Here is a 27387-nt window from a genome sequence, read left to right as displayed (position 1 = left end):
ATTTCAAAGGCTCAAATCGTTTCGCACAAAGGTAATTTCAAGGTCAAATCTGTCAAATCTGTCACATCAAACAACAACAAAAATCTGTCATCCAAAAGGCATTTTGCAAGGCCAAATCTGTTACAAAAAATGTAAGGTTCAAGGTCCAATATGTCATACAAAAGGTATGTTTCAAGGTCAAGTCGAAAAAGTAACGTGAATGCACTTTGACAACATGTTTCAAGTTATTCCCATTGTTCATTTGCTGTCTAAAAACGTAAAGTATGAAATCATGGCTATAAGTATATCGTTCCTTTTTTGAAGATTATAGTCTTAATGTTGTGCGTTAATCATGTTTTGACACTGCTTTGCCTCTTCCTTTTTGCTTTTGGTTCAACACAGTAGAGGTCATATGGTGACTTTCACCTTTCACTGATGGAGGAAGATCTCAGCTACAGATTCGTGCATTATTTCACGCACGAACTGTTACATAAGTAGAACAATCGACGTGTTGTAACTTACATGAATACCTTCCCATGAAATTATCCAAAGCTCCTGGTGGGTTTCGAACTGACGGCTGTGAGGAGTAAGTGGTTCGAAATCAACGACTTTAACCTCTCGGCCACGGACGCCCTGGAGGCTTCTAGCTACAGTGTTTGTTTTCTCCATTTTTCGTACGCAGGCTATTGCAGTAAAATGGAAGCACATAAAACCTTCAGCTGGTAACGAAAGTCTGTCGGGATATGTCCTAGAATATAAACAGAAAGGATCTGATAGCACAGACGCTTGCAGTGTGGCACTTGTCAGCACGAAAAAATCGTTCAAAATTCAAGGTAACAATGCGTTCATATAATTGATTTTTAGTATCGATAATCGTTTTGTCCACACTGGTTATCGATAATCGTTCTGCGCTCACTGGCCTTTTGATATGTATGCACTATTGTTTCTAGAGATTTTCTTTAAATTTCTTTAATCCATTTGCATATGTCGCAGTTTTCATGAAAAATAATTAAACATTATCTTAAATAAAAATCCAGTTCACATCAAAATCTATACTTCTGAATCAATTTTTGAAATGGAAAAAACACAATTTATTTTCCATAGCTAGATCGTTACCCACCTTTTATTATTCTAGTCAACCCGCTTAGTTCAATGGCGGAGGACATTGGACTGTTAATCCAGAGGTTACTGGATCGATTCTCCGGCGAACCAGATTTCTCCGTAACCAATAGCGGGAAACATCAGCAGTATACATACATAGATATACAAAAATACATAATGAAAAACGACTAAATTTGTATTCTTATGATGATAGCTATATATAGATTCAATATGGTGAGAAAAAAATATATTTATGTTAACATATTAAGTATGATTAATAGATCAAAATAAATGTTCACTCCTTTCTTAATAACCTGAACGAGAAGAACAGAGCCCTAAATCGTTTACTGACTTGTTCATATTTTCTTACAGTCCTATAAACGTAACGTAAGTTAGTCGTTACTAACGTTTTATGGTTTCAGGGCTTCTTCCCGACATGAGATATTCTAGTAAGAGTTGCAGGCGTTTTTAACGATTTACAGGGTATAATTATTGTTGTTTGTTTTTATTTTATATCTATATCTAACTTAGAAAGTGGTTAGAAAGAACCATAGTTTTGAAATTATAACAATTGAACTAAATTAAAGACATATCAGAAATTTCTGCAGTAAAATGAAGCACCTTTGAAATTTCTTTAGTTAATTGAAACAATAAAATATATGGAAATTATTTTGTTAATTGAAACAGATATCCGTCAGTTTTCATAAACGCAAAGAAAGGGGAGGTTCAGGAAACCGTTCATATTTGTCTTCTCTCAATTGTGCATCACTTTAATTATCTTCAATAATTATTATCTAGATATCAATTCCGAACATTTCTACAAAATTAATGAAGGAAGCTTACTATATTTATTTCAAATTGTGATTATTTTAAAATGCAAAGCTTCCTATTTCACTGACGTCACGCTTAAGAGTATTTAAAGAACTGTAATTATTTCCTTATCAAGATTAAGAAATGCTCATACATTTGAACCATATCTTGCCCTGACATAAGGTAAAGAAAAATAAAAGAAAGAAAAAACCTTGCCGCAAATTAACTCTGTTTCTTCACTGAAAATGAGTATTCTTCAAAAAGGAGGTTCTCAGTTATATATGGCGTACGTCATTATCTCGGTCTCGTCAGTCTCGCGAGAGTAAACGATCGTCAAAATGGCGGCATTCAGTTTAAATTTAAATCCAAGCCCAAATTTAAAAAAAATCATAAAAAAATAAAAAATTTTTCTGTTTTGTAGTTTAAATTTTAAAATAACTTTTTTGGTTTCCCCGTTTTTAAAAAATAAATTTTATAAAGACAGAAAACAAAATATATCCCTTTTTATATTCCTTTAAAAGTTATTTTGTTTATAAATAAAAGGACTATTTTCTTTTTTAAAAAACCCCAGGGGCCAATTCCCCCGAGTGGGGTTGGGGATTTAAGACCTTTAGAAAAACAGAAGAAAATCAAGAAAGTAATGGTGTATTTCACGTCACCAACCCGCGTTATGTTGCCCCATGGCAACTAATTTTGGGGAAAGACTAATGTGTCCGCATAAAAATAAAAGTACAAAAGGGGATGGGGAGGTCTTTTTATGGTAAGTTATTAATAGCATATGTCGAAAATAAGTGTTAATTCATTTTGAGTGAGACTAAAACATGTGTTGGAGCACCATACTTAATACCGTATTCCGGTACATATCGGACAAGGCGCAGGAATGATTAAACGCTAAAATCTCGCTTTTTCATGCACTGAAATGCCCTTGAAGGTGTTACCGATTTATAAACAGCTATGAATTAAAAATGTATAACAATCGGATGATTTGACTAGCAAATATAATATTCTGAGCCTACTTTTTGTAAAAATCTAAAGTTTGTTTTCCAAAACTTTGAATTGCATAATCAATCTAATATTTTTTTTTACATTTAAGAAATGATCATTTTGGTTTTACTTACGTGTGAACAAATATTGGCAAGGGTATACTGCAAATCACTTAATATTCGCGTGATCTTTATTTCGCAAAAACACCATTCCCAAATCATTTTTGTTACAGTTGAGCAGAATGTACTCGTGGACAGTAAAGAATTTGTTGTTGACGGTGATAAGAGTGTAATAGAGGTGAACGACCTGATTCCGGAAACTCGATATCAGGTGATTTTGGAGTTCAGAGGGATTAACAATAACTGTAGACAGTACAAAATGCAAACTTTTGTTACCGTAGAAGGTATGTTTACTTTATTTAGTGATGTTAAGGAAACATTTGTTAAAATGTGTTTCTTTTGTTTGTGTAAAAACAGGTTGAGATAAGATCTCATTGGACTTTGTTGGCCAATAAACACGAAAAGTTGACAAAGCGAGTTCAAAGTATTCTACAGTTATATATGAACTTCGATTATCTAAGATTGAACAGGAGGTTACACTGGTCTTGAAATGTATTGGTTCAGGAAACAAAATAATGTGATCAAATTATTACTGAACCTACTTTAATAGAGAAAGGCAGTTAATAATAATGATGATGATGATGATGACGACGATGACGATAATGATAACGATAATAATAATAATAATAATAATAATAATAATAATAATAATAATAATAGTTATTGTTAATAATAATAATAATAATAATAATAATAATAATAATAATAATAATAATAATAATAATAATAATAATAATATAAATCATTGTTATAATTATAATAATAATTATAATAAACACAGCAATGAATTAGGTTTACAATGAATTAAATATATAAATTTAAGAAACGATAATTGCAAATGACTGCAAATTCGTTAATATTCCTTCTTTTACATGAACTATGTTATTCATTTTACCTATAACTTATTATATATATTTTATTGTTCAAAATGTATTTAGAATCTACAATATAAGTATTTATATTTTCTTATTTTTCTATTTCTTACATGTTTGATTGAATCTGTTCTTATTTTTAAAATTTATTCCTATTTTTAGAATTTGTTACTATTTTCAAATAATTTATGTTACTAATTAAAAATGTGTTACTACTTTTAGCAAAGTGTGTTGAAGGTTGCATCATTCAGCCGTTAAACGAGTCGTACATTTATGAGTCATACCTTCGTATGATTCCGTTACCAAACGACAATTACCTCGTCACGTGGCAGTACTATAAACAATTTACAAACCAATCAGCGTTCAATTACGTCATTAGAGTTTTAGGTAAGAACGACGTCTTCGATCATTTTTGGCAAACAGGCGCTGTTTTTATGGCCTGATAATTGTGAATTAAATTTAAACAGATCTACAAATTTACTCTTTTTTTGTAATTCAAAACTAGAAAAACTATTTTAATTACTTTGTTCAAACATTATCAAAGCTGAATGTTATTTTAAGAGAAAAATGGAAATAAAAGTTTAAAGAAGACGTTTTTGGCCTTTCTAAAATTTATTTTACATGGCGATACAGGTGTTTTCTCTTCATATGAACCAGATAAATTCGGTTAAAGTGATTGCTGTATTTAATTTGATTTGTTATAATCAATTTCTTTATATGTTTTATTCAATTTATTTTTAAATTGAAAGAACGGCACTTAATAAAGATATAAATAGAGGATATTAAATTGTTCGTTTTGCATGTAAGATTGAAATATAATTTCACTGAGTGAACACCAGATGCAATATTTTCTCGAGTGGCGTAGCCACGAGTGAAAATATAATAGCTGGTGTTCACGAATGAAATATATTTCAATCTTATATGTAAAACAAATAAATTTTCTTTTTATTTCATGCTTTTTAAGTGATTTTAAGTATTTTTTACTGATTTTTCCGCGTAACATCGCGCATTTCTCTTTGTGACGTCATCACATCATGACGTCACATCATCAATTTTGAAATATAGTTCTGTTAAATTTTTCTAATTGTGTTACATTTTTAACATGATTTATGGTGACATCGACTTTCTTTTCCTAAAGAAGCAAAATTTACGTATGACGGCATTCATTTCTGCCTGTCATTCCGTTTAGTTTAATTTTCTTTCATCCGCATTCAGATATAGTCCGGCTACAGTGAAAATTATATTTTGTAAATTTCACTAGTGGTTTATCAGAATATAATCATCTGATATATTACAATAAAACGCTGGAAAGCATGAAATAATGACTAATAAAATCTGTCATATGTTGCGGTTCGAACCGGAATATCCGTCCCGAGGGGACCCGCCCATTGGGCGGTAACGAGGCTTGCCGAGTAACCGCCCATGGGCGGGATCCCGAGGGACGGATATTCAGGTCCGAGCCGCAAACATATGTTAGATATTTTTTCTTGCATATTCTGCCATATTATTTCATATCTAAAATGGTTTACCTCAATATGATATATGTTCATGGAAATTAAAGTCATTTTATCCCTAACTATTTTCTTAAAATAGCGTATGAACGTACAACTTTAATAACAACGGCGAAATGACGTCATCCTAAGCACATATTTCCCCAATCTCCACACAGTGATCTCCCCTTAATGCTTCGGCGTAGATCTCTGCCACCAAGGTCCCGATATATCAGAATTTCTGATATACTTTATTTTTTTCAAAAATTGTTTTATTTACTGCTTTTATCTATCAGTTAAGTTGTTTCTCATTGATTAAACAATGTTTATGAATAAATAAATAAATAATATGAATATTTAGAAATAATTTTAAAATTATGAAAATATTTTCTACCGAGACAATATTTTGATATTTTATATTTTTTAGCTTTTGAATTTATTTTTCGTTATTTTGTACACTTTTGATAATTTTTTGATAAACTATATCGAACGTAGGCACTAAAAGTTAAAAATAAAACAGAAAGAGAAAAATGACGTTAGATTTTCTATGTAACGGTCGACATTTACATTTGAATTTCGACGTTACGTCATGTGACTTTCATCATCATGTGACGTCTTTGAAGGCAGTGATTACAATTCTGCCAAGGGAGGTAATCACTGTGAGGAGTTTGATATTTCCCTTCTAAAACGACGTCATTTTATCGCGGTTCATTCATAAAGTGCGCTAAAATGACGTTGTTGTTTGGCACGCGACTCATCTGGCACCCCCCCATGCCAGATGCAATTTCCGGCATGGGTAAAACTCACGGAAACGCCAGTCTGCTATGCAAGAAATCCTAACTCCAGTCCCCTTTATGTATGTACGACATTTAATGCATAATTTTCAACGACGTACAAATTTAAAATTGTCATGAGCTATAAAAGTTGCATGCATCTTGATGAGTCAAACTATTTTTCGAAAATCAACCTTGAAAAATATGAAGTAATATTTTTTTAAAAAGAAAAACGTTTAATTTAAGAAATAATTTACATCTTTTTGACATAAATGACCGAGTTTTCCATGTTAATCACCATATTTGCACTGCGTGAATAACACTGTAAGCGCAAGTTTTTGAATATTCTGGCCAGTCTTTGGTAATTTTCAAAGATTCAATGTGTCGTTTGCAATGCGTAAGTTACTTTCTTTGATCATTTGAGTATATAATACTTTTTAAAACATCTAAAAAAAATCACGAAAATTAGCATGGATCTTTAGGCACGCTCTTTTAAATTACAAGAAATAAATAGTTACAATCTCAAGACGCCGCATTGTTGTAATTATTTTCAGGGGAACCATTTTTGAATCAGCTTTCAGCCAACCTTGTTCCAAACGGTAACAGATACTCTCTTCTGACCCAGTTGAACCGGAGTAAGACGTACACCATTAATCTTCAGGTCTTCAGTTCGAGCCATGGAGGTCGACCTTTAGCGTCACAGTATCTTCTAGTGATGCCAATGTCGGGTAAAAATTTGTTAATCTTTAAAGATATACTACGTTTATCTTTGGGTAAAATACTATTATCGCAAACTTTATTGAAATCTAGTAAAATCTTCCCGAATATGGCTAATTTGAATAAATAAATGATTAAATTGTGTTCGGAAAAATGCATTGTCTATTAATTTGTTCTAGTCTTATAAAAACTGCCTGTTTTATTTTAAACGGTACTATGTAATCATAATGCGAGTAAAGTTTTAAACGTAACATATTTTCTCTGTGTGTATTCAAAAGATGTTTACTTTACATTAAAATGATGACTGTATAATAGTTATCAGGTTTAAAGTTAAAAACTGTTGACGTCGAAATCTCGTTTTGAGATTTCTGTTGTTTTTTTCACTAAAGTATTGGAATTGATACTTACATGTCCAAAAAAAAAAAAAAAAAAAAAAAAAAAAAAAATACGTCCTGACTACGAAAACTCAATGGTTCACACTTTTCATCGAAATTTTTATAATATTAACTTTATTTTTCTTTGGTTCTCATTCACGTATACCTCTGGACTCATTTGGTTATTGTGTTGATTTAAAAGTAAATCAAAACAAGATGGTTTGAACCATAGATCTATTGGCCGGTCTACCGGTCAAGCTGTTGAAACAGAAATGTATTTTTTGTATTTTAGAGATTTGGCATGGCGACATGAAGGAGATATCTAACGTGGAGTCTACAGTTATCTACCCATGGTCGGCAACTAGCATTGATATGATTATAAATTTGATTGACGGAAAAAATGAAACAGCATTAATTGAGACATATGATTCTTGTAAGTTTAGGAGAAAATGGTGATGATGATGATGATGATAATGATGATGATGATGATGATGATGATTATCATAGTAATACTTATGATGAAAGTAATTATAATAATATGATTATGATGATGATAGTGATAATGATGATCACGATGATGCTGATGTTGTTGTTGTTGTTGATGATGATGTAGATGATACTAGTATACATGATGATGTTGATTATAAATATTTTTGTTGTTGATGATGATGATGACGGTTATGATGTTAATGTTGATGATGATGATTTTGATAATACTAATGATACTTCTTATAATAAAAGTAACAATTGTAATTATAATAAAAACAATAATCATGAATACTATCTCGTTTAAAGAGAGTTATTTTAAGACATCACGTGACCATTCATTCTATTTTTAAAACAAAATACCTTTTTTTTTTGGGCGATCTGAAGTTCAATGTTTCTATTCCAGATCATGTTCAAAACATACCAGAAGCAAATTTTACACTTCTTTCCAAATTAAACGCGGACGAAACCTGGGGCGGAAATATATCTACAACTCCCATAGGTAATAGTTCAAGTTTTTATCTCATTACCGTGCCGATTTTGCGACTCCGTAAAAATGGTATTGCACGGCCGTACATATAATTTTGACTTGACGTCATTTGCGTTATACAAACAAAGCGTAAAGACGCGCTTAATGTTAGCGTTATACTATAGGCGCGTCAATGAAAAATGATTCAGAGGCTCGCATTATATTATTTTATTAAATTCGTTTAATTATTTAGTTAATATTAGTTAATATCCTTTATATATTGTACATAGAATACAGTCGCGATTGCGTGACACAAATGTTTTTTTATTATTTTGATATGACAGACAATGATTCAATATTTAGAAAAACGAAACAAAACACAAACAAACACAATCTAGCAAAATATTTTTAAGCAGTAGAAAACAGCAGCAATACGCTAAAATATATGTGCATAAAGCACATGGGAGTAAAATAATAGCTCCATAGTGCAATTTCAGCCAAACTGACGTCACTGTCAACGGAAAATGGACATTTTAGTATCTAAATGAACACAGGAGTAAATCAAACCAGCTTCAATTGAAAATAAATCAATTGATTGGTGAACTTTGTGCTTATATAAGAAATATTGCAAGAAGTATTGCGAGTTTGCTAGATTTATTTATAATATATAATATATAAAAAATTGAAATCAAGTTATTCTTATGTATATCAATGCATGCATGATTTTAAAACTTTTAACAGTACCACAAATCCATCCAATGGAAGACGTGGTCATACAAGAAGACAAGTCATTAGTGATCACGTGTTTTGCCCAAGGTGATCCGTATCCAATGACGTCATTGCTAAATATATCCTCCAATCAGACGCTAGGGGGTGAGGAAATTGATGTAAACCAAACTATGTTTGTAAGTTAATTGTTCTTTTATCTTCAGAACCTTTAAAATGTTTTTTTTTCATTGCAAGCCTTTCATTTTCTATAAATTCTAAAATTGGTCAGCAGAGAGGTGACGATTTTGTGTCCTACACTATAGCATATAATTCCAACTTTTAATGGTGGAGGAATACCTCGAGTGCCACTTTATCCCAATGCTTTATTTCAGGCCAGAACAAACAGTTTTCCTATGATATTGAAATTATTTTGTTAAACGGACAAAGCAAAAGTCATATGACGATCTTCCAGCTTTAAATTATGGAAAAGTTACCTCAGGTGCGCCTGTGTTCCCTTGCTTTATTTTAGGCCAGAGCGGCTTAAGAAATTAAATTTAACTTCTTTAAACCAACATCTTTCACCCAGCAAAGACCAACATTTTTGTCTCCTTTAGCCTTAAAGGAGTTGCTCTGCAGAAATTGTTCAAAATTTAGATGACAATCCTTAAATTTTCTTAACTATCAAATAATCAAATTAACTATAAAAAATATATCAAATTTTTGAACTATCATATTACCTTGTTGGTAAATCATATTCAAAATATTTGGAGACCGTTGCCGAGCGATTAAGGTTGTTGACTTTCAACCATTTGTCCTTTACATCTGTGGATTAAAATGATGCCGTTAAGGACTTTGGATTATTTCATATCGAGAACTTTAAATTATACATTCTAGCAAGACTGACTTTACAAATTCTTTTCAGATAACTGTACTCTAACTACAACAAATAAAGGTCATTTTAAGTTTTTTAACACTTAAAGTAAGGTATAATATATTTGTTTTGTAGCTAAAATCACGTTTGTCAATTTTTTTACTTAGTTTTTTTTTTTAAATTATAAATCGTATGAACTAGAGATGTGCGTTTTAAGGTAGCATGCCTCCAGATTCCTGCTTATTTTCACGACAATTTTGAAAAATAATGGTTTTTTTTAAAGGCAAATTATTGTGAAGTGTACAAAGAACTACATGTATGTTACATATTGAATTAACAAACAGAGGTCAAAATAAGCAATAATAGTCTTTACTGCGTTAGAAACGCAGTTGAAATATGGTGCTAAATGCTCCAAAAATCAGTCATATTATGAAAATAATTCCACAAATCTTGAATCTTGCTATTTCTTTTTACTTTTTTTCACATTTTTTTGTAGATTTTTCTCAAGTTTGAATTATTTTGGTTCATTTGGAGGAATGCAGCTTTAAAATTAAACTTTGTTCTCATTTTTTCCCCATCAAATACAGATTGCTGAACCAAAATATGTTGGTAGTACTAGTCTGGTAGATGGTCGAGCATTTACTGGAGTCAGAAAGTTTATATCTATTACCAATGTGACATTTTGGGATTCTGGAATGTACGCATGCGCGTCAGAAAATATTGCCGGAAGTGACGTCACTACTTTTAAGATAACAGTATTTCGTAAGTCAATTATCTCGAAATACTACTTTAGTCAGTAATTGATTTTTAGAAGTGAATAAAATTTATGGAAAACATTTCCTAAACCGTCGCACTGTATTTATGTAATAGCAGGGTTTTTCTGTAAATTAGTGCTCTTTTTTCGAATGGCATTTGGTTAAATGTAAGGGTATGTGACAAAAACACCTGTAAGTGAAACAATCTTGCTATACCTTACTAACGTATTTTTTTTAGCAAAACCTCCAGGCAAAGTTATTGGATTGTATGCCATCTCACTAACACCATTCGAGATTGCGGTCGGTTGGCAAGCGCCTGATGACAAAGATTTTGAAGACCCTGGTCACGTGTTAGGATATCACGTGTCGGTGTTGGATGAATATCACGTGGTCCTTAGAGAGAAAAATGTTTCCGATACACTGATGACAATACAAAACATGGCTCCAAGTACAAGATACGGTGTATGTTTTGTTTATGTTACGAACATGAAGAAGAGCTGTATAACAAATATGCCAAAATAGTTACTTCCCTTTTACGTTAGGTTCACCATTTCCCGAATGATAATCTCCCTTTTCGAAAGTAAAGGTACTATTTTTAAGTGAATAAGTAAAGTATTTCCGTCTGGGATTAAACATTTATATTCCAAATAAGTAACGTGAAATAAAAAAAGGTCAAGTTACCCTTCTGATGTTGAGATAAATATTAATATGTTAAGATAGGCGGATTTCCTTAATTAGGGAACTTTATCAGGCAAAATATGTTAATTAAAACATGACTGGCGTTCTTTCAATGTTTTCCCATGCCGGCTTCTTCTTAACTAGCAGATATCTTAATACAGATACAAGTTGCGGCATTCCACCAGTTTGATGAAGGTGAGGATAGTTTGATACCCGTGAAAACACCTGATATACCAAAGTTAGGACCGCCACAAAGGATCCTTATGAAAACCTTAAACAGCACGGTAAGAACTTTATTTTTGTTTTATAATTTTGAAATCTTCATGAGATTTCAAAAAGTCAGCATAATTATTATAGATACATATTTATAGAGAGAAGTCAATTTACGTAGTGCGCAGCCATTTTTAACGTAACTAAATAATAATCGCCGGGGTATTTCGATTACAGAATAATCGCAACTTTTCGGCTTAAGAATAATCGTCGAGATGTTACGATTGAAACCGGAAGCGATGCATGGAACACCGGATGGCACCTTTAAAACGAAAACTGTAATATAAGTAAAGATGAACGTACGTTTTCCTTCCCTGCTCATTACATAGGCTTTGCCAACTTTCATATTATTTTTTTTCTGCTCATCACGATTCAATGATAATTTTTTGTGGTAAAATTACAGTAACTGTCAAATTGTTAAGTAATGTTAAATGGTCAAGGGAAATTACTCTTTCATTACAATTCGTGAGTATTGTGTAAGGATGATCTCCCTTGCACTAAAAGTTAATCTTAAAGTGTTGTACATGTAGGGCACAGTAGAACTTTGGTCAAGAATTGAAGGAATTAGGACAAATGACAAACATTTCGGCCTAAAAGTTAATTACTTTAAGGTCCTTGTGGACATTCTCAATATTGTCTTCAAATAAGCCAATTAAAACCGAGAATTTAATACCACATGATAACAAAATACCTTAAAAATAAATTCGCCATGTTTTTGTCGGGTTACCTATATATAGAATTGAAATACTATCTTAATGCACAAAGCCCGAAATCAGTGTGTAGGCTCCCACTGGATAGTCAATATATGGAATATTTCTGTTAAAAATTATCTCTATTGTTCAGAAAGGAGTCTATAACAGGTAAAACAATTCGAATACCCGGCTAGCATTTTTGGCAAAGCTTATACTTGTTATTTTAAAAGAGTTTACATCATACATATTTTCAGACAATACAGGTGTCATGGCTGCCACCGATAGAGGTTATTGAGCGACGCATTCACCTGCGTGCGTTCCGGTTTCATTATCGGGAAGTGGGAAGTCAACAAATAGAGGAGATGCAATTGGATAAAATGTTTACAAACGTTTCAATAATCGGTAATATTTTATTTCTCATTTTCACTGGAAAGTGTAAAAAAACATTATCAATTTGATAAAAAAATGTCTTTTTTGTGTTGGTATAGGAATATTGCGTTCATAAAGATGTTTCAACGACGTTAAAGTTTCTAAAATGACTATAGGAGAATTGGCGTTGGTTTAGTTTTTGTAGTGCTCTTTGTTTAATTTTGTTTGTTTTATCTTTGTGTAAAGGGCATCTGTAATTATTATAATGTTTTAAATATTTAACTATTGAACAAATGGCAATATATATAAATGCGGCTTTAAATGCGGAGTGAGAAAATCACGTTTCAAACATTAAAGAACTGATCCAAAATATTTCAAAACGAAGCAATTGTTATTCAACCTATCTACCATTTTACTCAAAATTTCGAAATAAACATTTTAAAACGAGTCAAGTTTCCATCTGTCAGGTTTCGGAACACTTTGACCTTTTAACACCGTCACGTTCTCAACCCAAGTTACGATGGAAACTGTCTCTTTAAACTTGCTAATGTTTTTATACGATTCCATTGATTCTCTAATTTCAAATACTTTAGTGCTTTTATCATTGATCGTTTATACATTTGATATTGAGAGGTTTATTAATAAGTCTCGTTTGATTAAGTTCAATATCAATTTAGGTTTGATGCCGGAGAGAAAATACGAGGCACAGGTTTTAGCCATGTCCGAGGATGCTCAGATATCGTTCACTGATTGGATACAAGGCAATACATCTAGGGAATCCTTCATGAACGGTAAGTTTAAATGTCATACTTTATCCGAACCACGTTTCTTGCAAGACCTACACATTTGGTCCTAAATAGTATACCAATTTGTGTAAAGGCAACGTAACAAATCATACATTGCGGAAAAGGTTCACAAAAGTTAACATTCTAGATCACCATTTTGCACCAAAATGTATTCTCTCATTTTATATCATGCCAATTTAACGATGTTCACATAAATATCATTATATCCTTCAATGTGTAAACTTAAATAATTAATAATCATAAGTGTAAAGCCCAGTTCCAAAACAAGTGTTTTTTTTAAAATATATTCTCTCCAGTGTGTATTCTCGTGTTGTCAGTCACACAAGTGTGAAGAAAAGTGCAAAAGAATACGAAAGTCTTTTAATATATAAAAAAAACAGTCAAAAACTATATTTTACTGAAATACCTTTAATATAATCATACAATATGCTTTCATCTTTTTATTAACAATTTGTTTTTTCCTTCTCCTTCAATAAAGAGAGCGTAGTACCGCCGCCACCCAATAACGTGTACCTCAACCTTCAAAATGGTAACATCATAGTGTCATGGTTACCTCCCTTCCCTGACGAAAATATTCTCGTGCGAGGTTACGTCATTGATGTTTTCTACAACAACACAAAACTTCAGTCGATGCAAGTTGACCACGAAGAAAGCAGTGTTATTATTTACGGTGTAGGTAAGTAAAACAGTAGTTTCTTAGTGCAATATGTAAAAATATTAATTTTAGTTTAAACGTCACTATTCGAAGAAAAAGCAGAGCTATTGCCGTGATATAAAAATGTCTGGAGAATTGTCTAGTTTTGCAGCAGAAATACACGTGTTTTTGCGGTACACGTAATTAATATTTTGTTTTGTTTCGGAAATACACATTATATCGGATACTCACTTCAACTGTTAATATTTGTCTCAGGAATGCATGTTTATGTGTCAGATGTTCGCGTGAAATGTTTGGTTTTGTTTTAGAAATACACGCATTATATGTCAGATGTTCGCGTGAAATGTTTGGTTTTGTTTTAGAAATACACGCATTATATGTCAGATGTTCGCGTGAAATGTTTTGTTTTGTTTTAGAAATACACGCATTATATGTCAGATGTTCGCGTGAAATGTTTGGTTTTGTTTTAGAAATACACGCATTATATGTCAGATGTTCGCGTGAAATGTTTGGTTTTGTTTTAGAAATACACAGATGTTCGCGTTAAAAGTTTATTTGTTTTAGAAAAATGTTATATTATATCAAATGCTCGCGTTAAATGTATTGTTTGTTTCAGAAATACACAAATTATATCAAATGCTCGCGTTAAATTTTTGTTTTGCTTCAAAACTAGATGTATTAACAAGCACTATTTTGGTTTTGTTTAAAAACTAGGCGTAATTATCGATAACCTAGAAGGTTTTCTCCTGTTTCAAAACTAGGTGTATCTAAAAAAATATATTCATTAAATGTTAAGTTTCAAGTTACTAGGTGCATTTAGTGCAATACCCTCCTTAAATGTTAGTTTGTTGCGAAACTACATGTACGTACGAAATTTACATTGAATTTATTTTGTTTTCAGAAATGGGTGTATTATACAGGATTTCTGTCAGGGCGAATAATAGGGCGGGTGAAAGTATAGATCAGTGGGAGGAGCTTAAGATACCGGTAGAACGTAAGCACGTGCTTTTTAACATGCTTTCAAAAAAAGAGAGAAATCATGGATAATGGTTAGACAAGCATTGGAGTTTTTTAAAGAATAAGTTTTATGTTTAAATATCAAATACAAGAATATGAGATACAGCATATTATTCAGGGTCAATACTTTCATGGGGTTTGAATGAAAGTACATGTAAATCGTTCATATTTATATGTTTGGAACTGAATGAAATATGTGAAATGAATTTTTCATGTTTTTTTCTCTCTCTTTAAAACTCACATCAGAGGTCACCAAGGAACCGGTACAGAATTTTAAGGGAGAAGCGTTATCATCAACTAAACTTGAACTAACATGGGATCCGCCCGAGTCCGGAGTGTTTTCAAGGTTTGTTCTCTCGTACACACTGGCTGGTAACCTGAAGCCGGAGTTACCTGGAGGCGGTAATCTACCAGCGAGCTCTAGGAGCTACATAGTAAGGTATGATAGTACAGTAAGTAATATATTCTCTGCTGGTTCTAGAAGGAACATAGTTAGGCAAGAAATATAGTTAATAGTAAAGTTACTGCTTGTTCTAGAAGGAACATAGTTAGGCAAGAAGTACAGAAAATAATAAATTCTTTAGGAACATAGTTAGGCAAGAGGTACAGTTGATAATAAATTATCTGCTAGTTCTAAAAGGCACCTAGTTAGGCAAGAAGTATATAGTGAGTAGTATAAACATAAAACATTCTCTCACCGGATAACTCTCTTGGATGGGCTAGATACCATGTATGAAGAAGAATAATATATTATACTTTTTTCTTCTAAATTTGCTTCTTTTGTACATTGCTCACCTATATACTGTTTTCTGTCGTCTGCTTCTGGTTACATATTTCAGTAAAACTTCCTAATTTCAAGATGGCGCATAACATTTATCAATATGGCGCGGTCTATATATTCTGAATGCAAATAAGTCATGGTCATATGTGTTAACTAATTAAGCAATGTCGTTTCAAGTTCAGTTATCGCTAATTGACTGAAACTGTATAATTGGAACATTTTAAGACATTATATAACAAGACATTATCAAATTATAGAACCCCAGACATGATTATGAGTGAAGGGAAAGTTAGACAGACGAGAAGCCATTTAAAATATTCAAATTACTCGTAGATTTTCATGAAAGTGCAAAGGTTACTAGGTTTTATTTTGTCAACTTTTAGAACTAAAGAAATGTAAATAAACAAAAAGAAATAAAAACACAAAAAACTCCTATACAGAAAATAAGGAACGAATAACTCTCTAAGAATTATAAATATCCTTGTTTTATTATCCCCCCTTTTGTGGGGGAGAATATAGTTTTAACAACATCCGACCGTCCATTCATGCGTCCGCCACACTTTATGTTCGGTTAATAACTTTATTTATGGATCGGTTTTGAAATTGATTTGCATAAATGATAACTACAATGTAACGTGGCTGCGCAAGAATTAGGTATCCAGCTTAAGTCAAGAACACATTCGTGATATTAGAATTTCATAAAGATGCACTGCCAGTAATTCGGTCATTCCGAATACCTCAGAGGTCAAGGTCACTCTTGTTGATCGATTGCGAATATATTGCCATGTGCGGTCTATGACTTTGTCATTAATATATGAATTTTTGAACTAATTATGCATTAATATTAATCAGATTAAACGCTTATGTGCCGCAAACGTTAACAATGTTTCTAGCCCAGAGGTTAAGGTCGCGGTTTACTTGAAGGGTACGGTGTATTGATATTCGTGTTAGGTCAACAATTCTGTCATTCATTGAGTGATTTTGAAAAATAAACCCCTAAAACTTGTATAGTTGTGTTGCATTTTAAGATGATGAATCGCTGTCAAAAATAATTATCAAGCTAAAAAGTGAAGGTCCTAAACATGTAACGCATTATTGAAAAAAAAAAGACTTGTGACGAACAATCGGATTTTTGACAGTTGGAGAGTCGGTGTTGGTATATATTATTGGATGTCAAAATGTTATATTTTATATCGATGGTTTTGTCTGTCATATTTTCTATAGCAATATATATGTACTATCTAAACAATAGCTAGTTTATTCGTAGATAATGTTGTTAACTATATATAAATTGTGTATACAATAAACAAACTATTTTTTAAATAAATGTACTGGTTAGTTACAAAGATTCTTAATTATCTGATGTCAGTTTGATTCAAATACTTGAAGTGTTAATTTATCATTTTATATATTGACAGGTCTTTGAGGCCGTATACGGGATATTTCTTCCAAATTACACCGTTTCTTAAAGACATACGAGGTGTGACGTCAAACACAACAGTGGTGACGTTGACTGATAAGCCTATGGCGCCACCTACAAATATTTCACTCACTGTACTGAATGCGACAGTAAGTACCTACAAATATTTCACTCACTGTACTGAATGCGACAGTAAGTACCTACAAATATTTCACTCACTGTACTGAATGCAACAGTAAGTACCTACACATATTTCACTCACTGTACTGAATGCAACAGTAAGTACCTACAAATATTTCACTCACTGTACTGAATGCAACAGTAAGTACCTACAAATATTTCACTCACTGTACTGAATACAGTAAGTACCTAAAGTATTTTAATTAAACGTAACGGACACTAGTGGATATGTATTCGAGTTGACATATTTACAGTTTCCAAATAATGACGTCTCAGTTTTATAACACAATTTCACGTGGAACAAACTGCACTATAACTATACCGTCACCTTAGTACAATAACTGAATAACTGCTATGAAATTTAGAAGCACTTATTTTGCATTATTGCACTAAGGTGACGATACGCACATTCTTGCGGACGCAGCTTCGAGTTTAATATGATATTACCCGAAAACACGTCAATATTTACCTATTGAGTAGGGTTTGATTTCGTTATTCCTTTCGAATGAGAATTAAATGGCCATTGAAGCTACCTCGTCATTACGCAAACATTAATGTTCAGGGATTGTTTTTTAAGTTTAAATATTAAGTAAATAGTTTTATTTTGAAGCGCACAAGAGGGTCGAACAAGTCTGAATGACACAACTATTTTTTATATAATTTGGGTGATTTCCGTGCACATTGTAATAAATGGTAAAGTGTCTCAGGTCAAGATAACCATACAATACATATCTCATCAATTTACCATTCAATAAATATCTCATAAATTCAGCGTTTCTCAGTTTTATTTCTCTGTATTCGCATGCAAGAAACCAAGAAAATATTAATTTAAAAAGTCGGGAGTCCATTTACTGGTCTGACAATTTCCGTGCAAATTTCAGACATTCATGTTTTCCTCGGCCTTTATGCCACGTGACTTGTCTATTAATGATATAGGGAAAAGTACGAAGCCTCTAATGTAACACCATAAACCCTTTTTATGATTTTTTTCCTTGTTATTTCGTTTAAACGAATTATCGCTTTGTTTGTTAATAAAAAATGTAAATTTTCTATTTAATAGAGGAAATTTGTTTGTTTTTGTGTAAGATTTGTATAAATAAATATCATTTTTTATGAAATTTTCTTTATATTGAATAGAATATCAGAATATGATTTCCCGACTGGCAGCCCTCCATTTCAGACTAATTTCTCATAAATACATGAAGTTTTGATCTAAAAATAAGTTCCAAAATCAACGTAAATGGCGATGATATATTTATTTTATCAAACAGTAAGAATGATCGCTTGTTTGAATAATAAAAAACAGTTCTAGTAGAAGAAAATATCACACAATCAGTCCTTATTTCCGTTATTTTCAGCGGAAGTTTATATAACATTAGGCTTTGTGTACATGTGTAATATCAACATCCGTCAGTTTTCAAAGTTGTGTATTTCACGGGAGGAAAATAATTGTGTTTGCTTCAGAGGGATTTCATTTTGATTTGTTAGTCATGAATCTATTAATAAGAAAAAGAAACTTATTTGAGGATTGTTACAGACAATAAATAATTCTTGACAAATTTGTAAACATTCAAAAAGCGACTATGAATTTGGACAGCATGGAATTGTTGAAAGGCTGTCTTTTAAGTACTGTCTTACGAACGCTGAGTTGTTTACTTATTCTTTGGGCTGGTGACAGTCATTGCTTTTCATATGGCATTAAGCAGTTATTGCTCGTAGGATACTTAAATATGCCAAAAAGTAATCAAGAGCAGTTTCGCATATGGAAGGAAGTTTATTTTTAGACTGTAAAAGTGAAACAAAAACATTATGGACGATATTTGGTGATTTGTAATTTGAAAGAATTGAAGTAAGATTTTTTTATTTTTATTACTTTTGAAATTTAAGTTATTTGTCAACTTTTGCTTTGCTTTTCAATGTCAGAATTGTAAGCAAAAATAAAATTGATGTTCCACATGGCGAAAATCGTTAGACAGTAGTCTCGTCATTGAAAATTGTGAAAATATATTTTGATAATTTTCACTGTGAAAATACACAAAAAACACTGAAAAATACCCACATGAAATACAAAAAAATTGAAGAGGAAGAAATGGTCATTTTTGTTAAAAACAATTGATTGTTTTTCTTTATATTTTTGTTTAATGATTTCTATTTTCGTTTATGATAATTATATGTATTGTTGAGTTAAGTTTACCATAGACATTTTCGATTTTTCGTAAATGAATATTTTTTTTCGAATTATTTTGTTTAAACGAACAATTTTTCATAAAAAAGGAAATTGCTGTATTGTGTTGCATATTGCACTCCGTACATTCAAGGAGAAGCGTGATACGTTTGTGAACTTGAATTCAGAAAAAGATTTTGTTACAGGAGGTACGCCATTACATGCAGACAAGTTAATTGCAAACAAATAACTTCGGAGTCTCATCTTTCGCATTAGCAAGTCTCTCGAGTATATCGTGATAATGTGATATAAGCAACAGTTCAAGCTTACAATTCTAACTTTGTCTTTTAGTGGCACAAAAAGGAGATAAAAGACTATACACTATGCATTATACCGGTGTACTTTAAGAATTTTGAATAGTTTTCTTTATTACAGCGTGCCTAATTTAAATGATTTCCGGAGGATTTTTTTTAGTTTCCGGTATATCGCTATAGTGTCTGACATTTTAAGAAATTTTTGTGACGTATTTGACCGTACAGTTAAGAACATTTGACAACACCTCCGATTTGATCTGGAACAAAAGAGTCTGTTCGTTTGTTTATTTGTTTCGGATTTTCGGCGAACCAACACAGTTTAAATCAAAGAAATAAATATTAATACATTTTTTTACTTACCATGAACAGTGGCTAAATACATGTATTTTCAGTCCAAATTAGAGATTGTTCGATTTTGTAAGGCTTGCGGTCCAATAGTTTCTTAAAGCCTTTGTTTCATCTTCTAAATCAATAACACAGTCATTATGTGTCACATGTACGAAAGACCAATGGGGACATTTCAACTTTATGAATTCCCGATTTCATCTTCATGAATTCACGATTTCAGCAATCATGAAGTTGAAAGTTGCAAGAATCGTGGGTTGTGTGAGTCAAAGGAAGTCTTTAGATAAAATATGACACAATTTTGCTTCTTAATTTCTTAAAAGCAATGCAGCTGAACATTAACACACTGAGCTAAACCATATTGTAGAGAAAGATTTTTTAAGTCTTAAGAATTTGACTTTAGCAAAAATGATTACTTACACGGTCTTAAGTAAGATATACAATTACAAAGATTACACCCTAGGACATATGATACACGCAGGACATTCTATACAATGCAGTCACTGCTTAAATACAATAACGTCAATGTGAAGCTTTGACAAGGGTGTAGCTTAGTAAAAAAATATAATATAATTAAACATCTGCATGACCCCCTCCCCCATGATTTTTATTTCTCTAAATTGCCGGAGGTGAGTTTTAGCGTATGTTTTTAGCAGGAAATAAATTTGTTTATGGGATTTCTAAAATTGTGCAAGTAGACAAAAAAATATATATTTTTTCTAATTTCTTAGAAAAGCGTATAAGAAGCGGTCTACACGCATGATCAAGCTTCGGTATTATGAAACTATAAGATATAACTTTGAAATAGAATATTGAACAATTTTTCATTGTTTTTTAACTTTAGAAATGGCGTATCAAAATTTACAACTGGAGTAATAAAAATCAATGCTTACAAATGGCGTATTAGATTCAAAGTTTACAAATGGCGTATTAGATTCAAAGTTTACAAATGGCGTATTCGTTTCAAAGTTTACAAATAACGTATTATAAATGAAAGTTTACAAATGACGTATTCATTTCAAAGTTTATAAAGGGGTGTATTAAATCCAAAGTAACAAAAACCATGCATTCTCGTTACAGACTATCCGGATAAGATGCTCTCCACCCGAGACCGGTAAAAATGGACCAATTATACAGTACAGAGTAGCGTACCGTGAACGGGATTTTAGAGATAACATTCTGACAGATGCAGATGACAACGAAGAATTAGATTATTATCTGAATGGTAAGATTCTCAATGAATTCCAGAAAATCGAGGAAATTCCTCTAAAACTGTGTAAATGACTTTTTTTATTCGACTTATTAAAATTGGTTGGTGTCTGATTTTAAAACTGATTCAAGGCATAAAAGGGCTTAGCATATAAGACATAATTATTATATGAAAAAATGGATAAATAATTCAATTTAGGTTGCACTTAATTACATTAAGGTCTTAAATAAAATACTACATGACATTGTATTTGAAAAAAAATCTATGTTAAAGGCCCATTATGTCTCAGAAATGCTTTTTCTCTTTTCTCAGACTCTTTTTTTGTGTGTATTTCCTAAAATTAAGTCATTGACAATCAACAAGAACTGTACTTTTCTTCTTTTTTTTGTTTGGCAAATGAAAATAAACACTTTCAAAGCCACTCCATGTGTAGCAAATCTAACCATCGGGTTGAACGCATCATGTCTAAATATGTTCTCTTGGTGCGGAAAGACTGGTCATTTCTTGTGAATAAAAACGAAAAATGACGCATAACTGTCTCTCTATATTTTGGTTATTTTCTGCCAACAGTTTGCTCATAATTTGCGCCACAGCAGCCCTAATCTCTATAAATATTACGAAAATAAGTATTAAAGGGACTCCACTGAGGTTTAAAAGCCTAAAAACATAACATTAGAATTTCTTACATAATTGAACTGGGGCGCTTTAAACAGAAATATATATGCAAAGATAAAATATAAAGAAATATACTTTAAAATAAATCGAAAATCGTATTTTTGTGCTTTTCTTAGCCTTATTTGAGTGAAAAGCGTTTAAAAGCTTTTCATTGTGGGTCATTTTTAAACAGTTTGAATAATTATTATGGAATAACGAAGTGCGCGAATGATCTAAAAGTTTGCACAAAGATTCGTGGCCTACACCTACATCAATTGGTACATTTATCTGGAAATTTTTTTTCAGTCCCATCATGTCAAAAATCCTCAGTGGAGTCCCTTTAAGATTTAACATGTAATCGTATATTTTCCAGGTTTAGAACAAGCAACAGTGTATGAGATCAGGGTTCGAGCTCTCACAGTGAATGGTTCCGGCCCTTGGTCGGCATGGTTACAAGAAAAAACGGCTAAACGATGTAAAATTATAATCTTTTTTTTATTTTGATATTTTTTATGCATAATTATCGTTTTAGCAATTTGTTCTATCTTTTTAAATTGTAACTTGCAAATGTTACTAAAGGATTTGAATAATTATATTAATCTATAGATTAAAGAAGAACATGGGTTGGGGTATAAGTGACAACTCAATATTTAAAGTTCAAATTCGTATGCGAAAAAGAAATCTTTATAGAATAAAAAAAACCATGATAAATACATAGAACAGAAAATAAGATATCAGTTCAAACAATTTGGAGCAAATTTATTAATAATATTTCTTTTTTAAGTTAATTTAAAATACAATCTTACCAGGTATATCTTTGATCGTTTATTTGAAATTATTGTTTGAAATTCAAATTTCCAACCCCCCCTCCCAAAAAAAAATATAGTAAATAAAAAAACAACAAAAACCAAAAACAATCACCCCCCCCCCCCCCCCCCAAAAAAAAAAAAAAAAAAAAAAAAAAAAAAAAAATAAATAAAAACAAGCAAAAAAAAAAAAATCACCCCTCCACCAAAGGAAAACAACAAAAACAAACAATTACAACAAAAAACAACAAGCAAACTAATACAGAACATTCAGTAAGAGACAGTAGTTTTACAAGGAACATAATAGTTCAACTCAAGCTAAAGTTCTAATTCTGACTGCCTTTGGTTAGAAAAAATCAATGTGCAATGTCAAACTATGATGTCTCTCCCATCCAATTATATTCTCTCTTCCCGAATATACAAGGCATTAATGTCTTATTTCCTTAGATATCTTAATGCGTATGAATATACAAATGCGTATGAATATACAAAGTTTATATAATACACGAGACATTTAAAAGAGAGTAGGTGTTTTGTTTATATATAATTTTCTTTTATAGTGCCCGTTTTACCGAAAATACCTCAAAATTTGACAGCCTCTGTAACCGATAACACCGTAAAGCTAACATGGTCACTACCAGACCAACACATCGGAGAGATTACGGGATTTGTTGTTGGATTGGGGCGATTTATACCGGAAGTCCATCGTGATAGCGTCACAAAGGATAAAACAAGCTATGTTTTTGATAGTTTAGGTAAAACATCAAAACTTTGTCCTGTTTATTTTATATGATAGTGACATGTTCTTCCTTTCTTATTTTCAGTGACCGCCCTTTCTTATTTGGCCGACTTGTCTTTCAAGGTTAATACTATTTATAGATCAAGATCATGCTTAAATTGCTTTCACTTGTTGATGTTCTTTTCCTTGGTGTTAGATAATAATATAAATCATATTCAATAGTAATAATAATTCATTTAACAAAATTATAACAATTTAAGAAACATTCAGTAATTAGCCGTAAGGGTCAAGGTAATTTTAAGGTCAACGTCTTACATGAATTGATCAACAAGAAAAAGTCAGAACAATTGTTGTTTTTGCCAAGTATAAATTAATTCATCTATTGATGACAAAGTTGTGGCAAAGTTAAGCAAAATTCAAAAGTTGGTAATTTTACCACGAAGGTCACGGTTATACAAATATCGAAGTCAAGTTCAGTTTGACCTACATAAAGATATTCATCAAGTTATTGTTCAAACTAATTGATCAAAATTTAATAATTTGACCTTGAATTCTAAGGTCATTCAAAGGTCATTGTCGCATCTGACTAAGACGACACTGTAATGTTATAATATGACTTTAACACTGTTGACACATTCCCATGATTAACATTTTCCTGAGATAAATAAAGCATGTAATTTTTTCTAATTATCTAATTTTTGTTTAGATTTTTTTTTTTAAAATTAGGATAATTACTTTTGCTTATTAGTAAGCAATGATGACGTGAATTATACTAGGAAACCTTATCCAACTCACAGATGATTTTCGCATAAACCTTTCTCTCTCCGTACATTTTCGAAGTAATTTACAAATCTTTATTACTTTACCAAATTTAGAACAGTCAATTACACGAACAAGTCTCAGCCGTCTAAATATAATTTTTCGCTTTTTAGTTCATTATCTTTTACGTATTATTCCGTCTGGGTGATGTAATTGCATTTTCTGCTTATGCATTAAAACAAAATACAACTGGCAGGTGCTTTAAACTAATTGGGTGTTATGTAATAAGGTAAATCACCCAAAAAGTTTTTTTTATATTTTCGGCAAATTCCGTTTCAAGACCTTTCTGTTTCTTAAAATGTTAATGAGCATATTTGGTAATCTGATTTGTTCTTGTTATGTAGACGCTTTTAAGGTTTTAAATGCCCCGGAAATAGGCGAAATATTCCAAACATTTATAAGTCTGTTTCTCCTTTTTGACGAATAATTCGTAAATTCTATGTATTTCTTTGATGAGAAGTTGCTTCATCATTCTAGATTCTGTCCGCTTCAAATCTCAAATCCTTAGAAGTCTAAAAATGTTGAGGCTATGTATGTATTAGAAACTTTGCGGTAATTTATTTTCTTTCCTGTGTTTCAGATCCAGAGACAGTATATATTGTAAGCGTAAGATCGTTTAACGACTTCGGTGAAAGCGCTGCTGTATTTGAATTGGTAACAACTGAATAAGAGTGGAACGAAATGAAGATTTAAGCCGAAAAGAATATTTACTAGAAACTCGGAAATTTTGAAATGCTAAGATACTTACGTTTGTGGGTGGTGTTTGGTGTTGATTTTTCAAATAAAGTACGAGAGTTTAACTCAGTGAAAGAAAATACTGTGAACTCAATTAATTTCGTGGATATGAAATTTAGTGATTTTGTCACAAGGAACATTTGCGTGGTTCCTTACATTTGTGGACCTTTTTTGTATTCCTAAAAGATATAGTGTTAATTATGGGATGTAAAATAATCTTACAGCAGACAAAATGAAATTCCTTGAAATTCGTGGGTTGACTTATCCACCAAAAACGGGAATTTTAGTTCCCCACGAATAAAAATGATTTTTGCAGGAGTAAGACCTGCTCTCAAAGATAAAGATGTTAAATGTTATTAATTTATTAGCAAAGCCCGCAAAACAACTTGGACAATTACTCAGTTTTTTCTCCATTAGATCAGACACATACCATGGAATCTCTTTGGGACCAAATATATAGTCAAGTGGTATTTTATATCCAAGTTTATGAAAATTCTGATATGAACATACTTGAATGGAATAAACGCTTACGAGCAACGACCCTTACCATGTATTAAATGTTGAAAAGTTGACAGCTGAGTACACCAAAACTAAATTTCAGTTTAAAGCAATGTGCACTTTTAATGTTATTATTTTTGTTAGTTTTGTACCATGTCCCTAAATTCTAACTTTAATACTTTTATTTTTGCTTTGATGTTAATACTATTGCCATTTTAAAAAACCCACAAGATTCTGTCTTACCCTTGCTAGCATGGATACATTACATGTATTTGTGTATTTTTAAATCTGAAAAAAATAATTATTCATCATTTAGATCTGTTTCGGAAAAAATACCAAAATATGTAATGATTGAATATCAAACAGTGGAGACCATGGTCAACCAGCCCGGATCTTTAAGAAGGTCTTGGTCTGCACTGGTCACATGGGTAGACCCTACATACAAAATCAGTTCATGCTAGCATGTTAGGAGATTGGGGCGATTATTACCGGTTAGGACAGAAATCGCTTGACCCGGCTTCAAATATGAAAAACAAGATTAACAATAAAGGGTCGCCTCTAATTAATGCAATCTCACACAACCATCAACAAAGGACAACTGACAAGGTGCCCAACAGGACACCAAACAAAAAGTTTATAGTTTTAAATGGTATGATATCATGCGTGTTTACTAGATTAAAGAATAATTATTATTGTACATGTATATATGCAAAAAATGTTCTATATAATAGATTTAAAACGGTTGTTTATACTTTTAAAGGAGATCTACCTTCATATTGTATCGTGTTATAATAAATATGCAATGTGTTTTTTTTTCTTTGTTTCTATTTCTATTAATTGTTTTGATAAACAAAATATTGTAGATATTAAAACAACTTAAGATGAATTTTTATTGCAAATATAGAATATATTCAAAATGTAATTTTATCACATGACATTCTTATTTAAATGTTAATATACTATTAACTGATCAGGATCCATGCTGTTCGCTTACAGACCCATTAACAAGTTAGGAAACTGATAGCGAACAGCATGGATCCTGATCAGACTGCGCGGATGTGCAGGCTTGTCTGGATCCATGCTGGTCGCAAACCCAAGCACAGTTACACCAGCATACAAATTGCATTGTGTATAATATACAAATAGAAATCAAAAACGTAAGGGAGAGAATCATAGGAAGAATGTGCTAACCAGAGAACTCGGGTTAATTTGAAAACGGGTAAGAATATGTAGGGGATATGGAAAGAAAAAAAAAGAAAACAACAACAACCAAAAAAAGCCTCAATAACGTGCATGACCCCGGACAGTTATGTGTATCACACATTCAGCAATTAATTCCAAGTAATTTCATTACATTTATATGGATTTCATTAGAAAATCTGCTTTTTGCTGATATAAACGCTATAATTACGCTATATTTACGGCTTCAGTACCGTCAATGCTCATTACTAAAGTTTTAATTGTTGATTTTTTAATTGAGAACGCAATTTGTGAGAATTTACCACCCGAATGCTCATATTTTTAAAGTGATTATATTGTACTTGGATTTCAATAACAACAATTTTAATGTAGTTTACTTCTGTTTTTCTTTTACAAAATAGTGCATTGAAACTCGCGAAATTTGTAATTATAAAACAACTAATATGACTTGCAGAAACGTCGGTAATTATAGTTTTGTTTCTTGAAAATGTCAAATATAACAAATGATCAATTGTTAATGAATGTTT

At 31.7% G+C, this 27387-nt stretch overlaps 2 protein-coding genes across 2 annotated transcripts; both read left to right on the top strand.

The window, feature by feature from the left end:
- Positions 1–661: 661 nt before the first annotated feature.
- On the top strand, positions 662–6975 carry LOC132729501 (uncharacterized; the record flags this gene model as incomplete). Its single annotated transcript, XM_060715278.1, has 4 exons — positions 662–812; positions 3107–3277; positions 4088–4252; positions 6683–6975. Coding segments are annotated over 4 exons (780 nt in total), but the record flags the coding sequence as incomplete, so codon positions are not given.
- A 541-nt stretch (positions 6976–7516) lies between these two features.
- On the top strand, positions 7517–26469 carry LOC132729491 (receptor-type tyrosine-protein phosphatase F-like). The gene is made up of 16 exons (XM_060715265.1): positions 7517–7652; positions 8112–8207; positions 8916–9079; positions 10341–10515; positions 10747–10970; positions 11348–11470; positions 12403–12550; positions 13195–13308; positions 13802–13999; positions 14880–14972; positions 15242–15434; positions 17195–17345; positions 21280–21424; positions 22437–22538; positions 23430–23624; positions 25008–26469. Exons 1-16 carry the CDS (start codon positions 7529–7531, stop codon positions 25094–25096), a joined length of 2334 nt encoding a protein of 777 aa, XP_060571248.1. The 5' UTR covers positions 7517–7528; the 3' UTR covers positions 25097–26469.
- The last annotated feature ends 918 nt before the right edge of the window (positions 26470–27387 follow it).

Source organism: Ruditapes philippinarum, unplaced genomic scaffold (assembly GCF_026571515.1).
Source record: "Ruditapes philippinarum isolate M1 unplaced genomic scaffold, ASM2657151v2 ctg2609_1_1_1_1, whole genome shotgun sequence".
Classification (NCBI taxonomy): domain Eukaryota; kingdom Metazoa; phylum Mollusca; class Bivalvia; order Venerida; family Veneridae; genus Ruditapes; species Ruditapes philippinarum.
The sequence above is the reverse complement of the archived record's forward strand: the minus strand, read 5'-3'. Positions and strand labels throughout refer to the sequence as shown.